Raw genomic sequence first — 2750 nt, forward strand, 5'->3', positions numbered from 1 at the left:
AACAGCATCCCTCTCCAACCCACTGTCTAGTCCAATCCAGGTGTGAAGAGTTGGCTTCGGGAATGGTTTCTGTCCTGGGCCAACAGAAGGACTGGGGGCCGTGACCACCAGGGACCTTCCACTCTCAGTCAGACCATTAAGTCTGGTCTTATGAGAATTCGGGGTCTGCATCCCACTGCTCCCTCAGGGGTTCTCTGTTGTGTTCCCTGTCAGGGCAGTCATGGGTTGTAGCTGGGCACCATCTAGTTCTTATGGTCTCAGGATGATGTAGTCTCTGGTTCTTGTGGCCCTTTCTGTCTCTTGGGCTCCTAATCACCTTGTGTCCTTGTTGTTCTTCATTCTCCTTTGATCCAGGTGGGTTTAGACCAAATGATGCATCTTAGATGGCTGCTTGCTAGCGTTTAAGACCCCAGACTCCACTCTTCAAAGTGGGATGCAAAATGTTTTCTTAATAGATTTTATTATGCCAATTGACTTTAAAATGCTGATGTACATTGAGTTTACTCACTTTGACAGTGCAATTAATGAGAACATTGCTCTTAAGATCCTGGTGAAGAACCAGATGGTATCCGGTGGAAAACCAGCACTGTGAGTTTAAAGAACCTGCCATGGTCGCCATCCATGAGCTCAACTAAGTACAGATATTAATCATCAATGTGATATCTCTAATCTCCGATCAAAAGGAGGGAATGATTTAGGAAACAATATTAGACACATTATTTCCTGTCCTGAGCATAGAGAATATGACCCAGCTGGAGCTGGGCTCACAAGGACTCACAAGGACATCAACTGGGCCCTGAGGTATAAAGACAATAGATAGGATAATCTTGGAAAGTATCTTTTAGGGAAACTTTCACAGAAGCCAGAACACAAAAGACTTTCCATTCTTATCTTTTTCTATTAACATTTAGTGAACAGAAATTTGTTGGACCAAGGAAGACCCTCCTGACTATCCTTACTGAAACCTGTACCAATGATTGTTAAGACAATTCAAAATGTAGGATGACAGTTTCTAGCCAATCTGTGAAAAGGTGATGCTTTCAATTTTTTTTGCCTACTTGTAATGTTAATTTATACTGATAACTCTTTAACCTTCCTTGGACTTGGATAGACAAGGCTGTACCAGCAAGCTTGTCCATTTTCCCACTTTTGTCTATTCTGGACTTTCCTTGGACTTGGACAGACATGGCTGTGGTAGCATGCTTGTCTGTTTTCCCATTCTTGCTTAGTCTGTAATATTTCCTTAGACTCAGGCAGACATAGCTCTGGCAACATGCTTTGTCCGCTTCTCAACTTTTGTCCTTTTGAATAAAAAAAAAAATTTTTTTTTGAATACGTGCCGAATAAAACTTTCTTTTTGCTTTACTAAAGTTGGAGATTTTTTTCCCCTACAACAGGGACAAGAATGCATTATTACAGAAATTTTGAATAAACCTACTGCAATTATTATATATATAAAAATAGGTAAATAATTTCATTTGATATCTACCATCTTTCACTTGGAACTGAAAACCCTCCTCATCAGGTTACCTAATGCCCCCTTCACATCCTTATTCCTAAGGGCGTAGATGAAGGGGTTGAGTGTAGGTGTCACCACTGCATAGAAGAGAGCCATGAACTTGGGCTGGTCCCCTGTGATGGAAGAGGCAGGCTGAAGGTACATGCTAATGCCTGGGCCATAAGATAATAAAACTACTATGAGATGTGAAGAACATGTCCCAAAGGCCTTTTTCCTTCCCTCCGAAGACTTAATCTTCAGCATAACATGCCCAATACAAGCATAGGAAGCAAGAATTAGGCAGAGTGGAACAGCTAATATAAAAATGCACACCACAAAGAGTGTGAGCTCATTAGTACTCTTTTCACCACAGGCAATCTTTATCAGAGCAGAAATCTCACACAAGTGATCCAGTTTGTTGAGACCACAGAGTGGTAACTGTAATGTAACCGCAGCATCTGAGACAGCAGAGATGATTCCACTCAGCCACACAATGGATACTAGTAGGACACAGATTCGCCAATTCATGTTTAGGGTGTAGTGAAGTGGCCTGCAGATGGCCACATAGCGATCCAAGGACATAGCAGCCAAGAGCAGACATTCTGTGCCACCCATTGTGTGAAAGAAATATAACTGAACTGTACAGCCCATGTAACTGATGGTCTTTTTAGAGCTTCCCAGGTTAACCAGCATCTGAGGGACAATGCTTGTGGTATAACACATGTCCAAAAAGGAGAGGTTGGTGAGGAAGAAATACATGGGGCTGTGGAGCCTGGGGTCTAACTTGGACACCAGAATGATGGCGATGTTTCCCATCATGGCCATAGGGTATGTTATCAGAAGAATAACAAAGACAGGTTTCTCCGTCCAAGGGCGGTCAGTGAAGCCTAGTAGAATAAATTCCTCAGGGTGGCTTGTGTTAATTAGTGCCATTGTCTTTATTTCAGCTGCAGTAGGAAGTGGCAAGGAAGATGGAAAGTTAGGAACAGTGGTAAAACATGATTATTCATTGATCACGTGTTCATAGACGATGGAGTGCAGTAGTAACGTGAGGATGAAATAATAAGGGTTCTGGCGCCATGTGGCCTAATTTCCCTTCATGACACTACAAATTAAAGGCAGTCATTTTAAACAACCTAACCATTTTAAAACAGAATTTCCTCCTTTGTAAGATAACACTAATTATCTCCTTGGGTTGGGATGAGGATCTAAAGGAAAATAGATGTGACTGTGTTTTGGAAACTCCAGAGCA

The 2750-nt window shown here is 42.0% G+C and overlaps 1 protein-coding gene across 1 annotated transcript; it reads right to left on the reverse strand.

The window, feature by feature from the left end:
• Window positions 1-1364: 1364 nt before the first annotated feature.
• Window positions 1365-2454, reverse strand: LOC100668407 (olfactory receptor 2B11-like). The gene has a single exon (XM_010601506.3). It carries the CDS (start codon window positions 2429-2431, stop codon window positions 1496-1498), a length of 936 nt encoding a protein of 311 aa, XP_010599808.2. The 5' UTR covers window positions 2432-2454; the 3' UTR covers window positions 1365-1495.
• Window positions 2455-2750: the final 296 nt, after the last annotated feature.

The sequence above is a fragment of the Loxodonta africana genome, chromosome 1, assembly GCF_030014295.1.
Source record: "Loxodonta africana isolate mLoxAfr1 chromosome 1, mLoxAfr1.hap2, whole genome shotgun sequence".
NCBI lineage: Eukaryota > Metazoa > Chordata > Mammalia > Proboscidea > Elephantidae > Loxodonta > Loxodonta africana.

Excerpts from the sequence above, each read along its gene's own strand:
- LOC100668407 (XM_010601506.3), bottom strand. The coding sequence starts at position 2,431 with ATGGCACTAATTAACACAAGCCACCCTGAGGAATTTATTCTACTAGGC.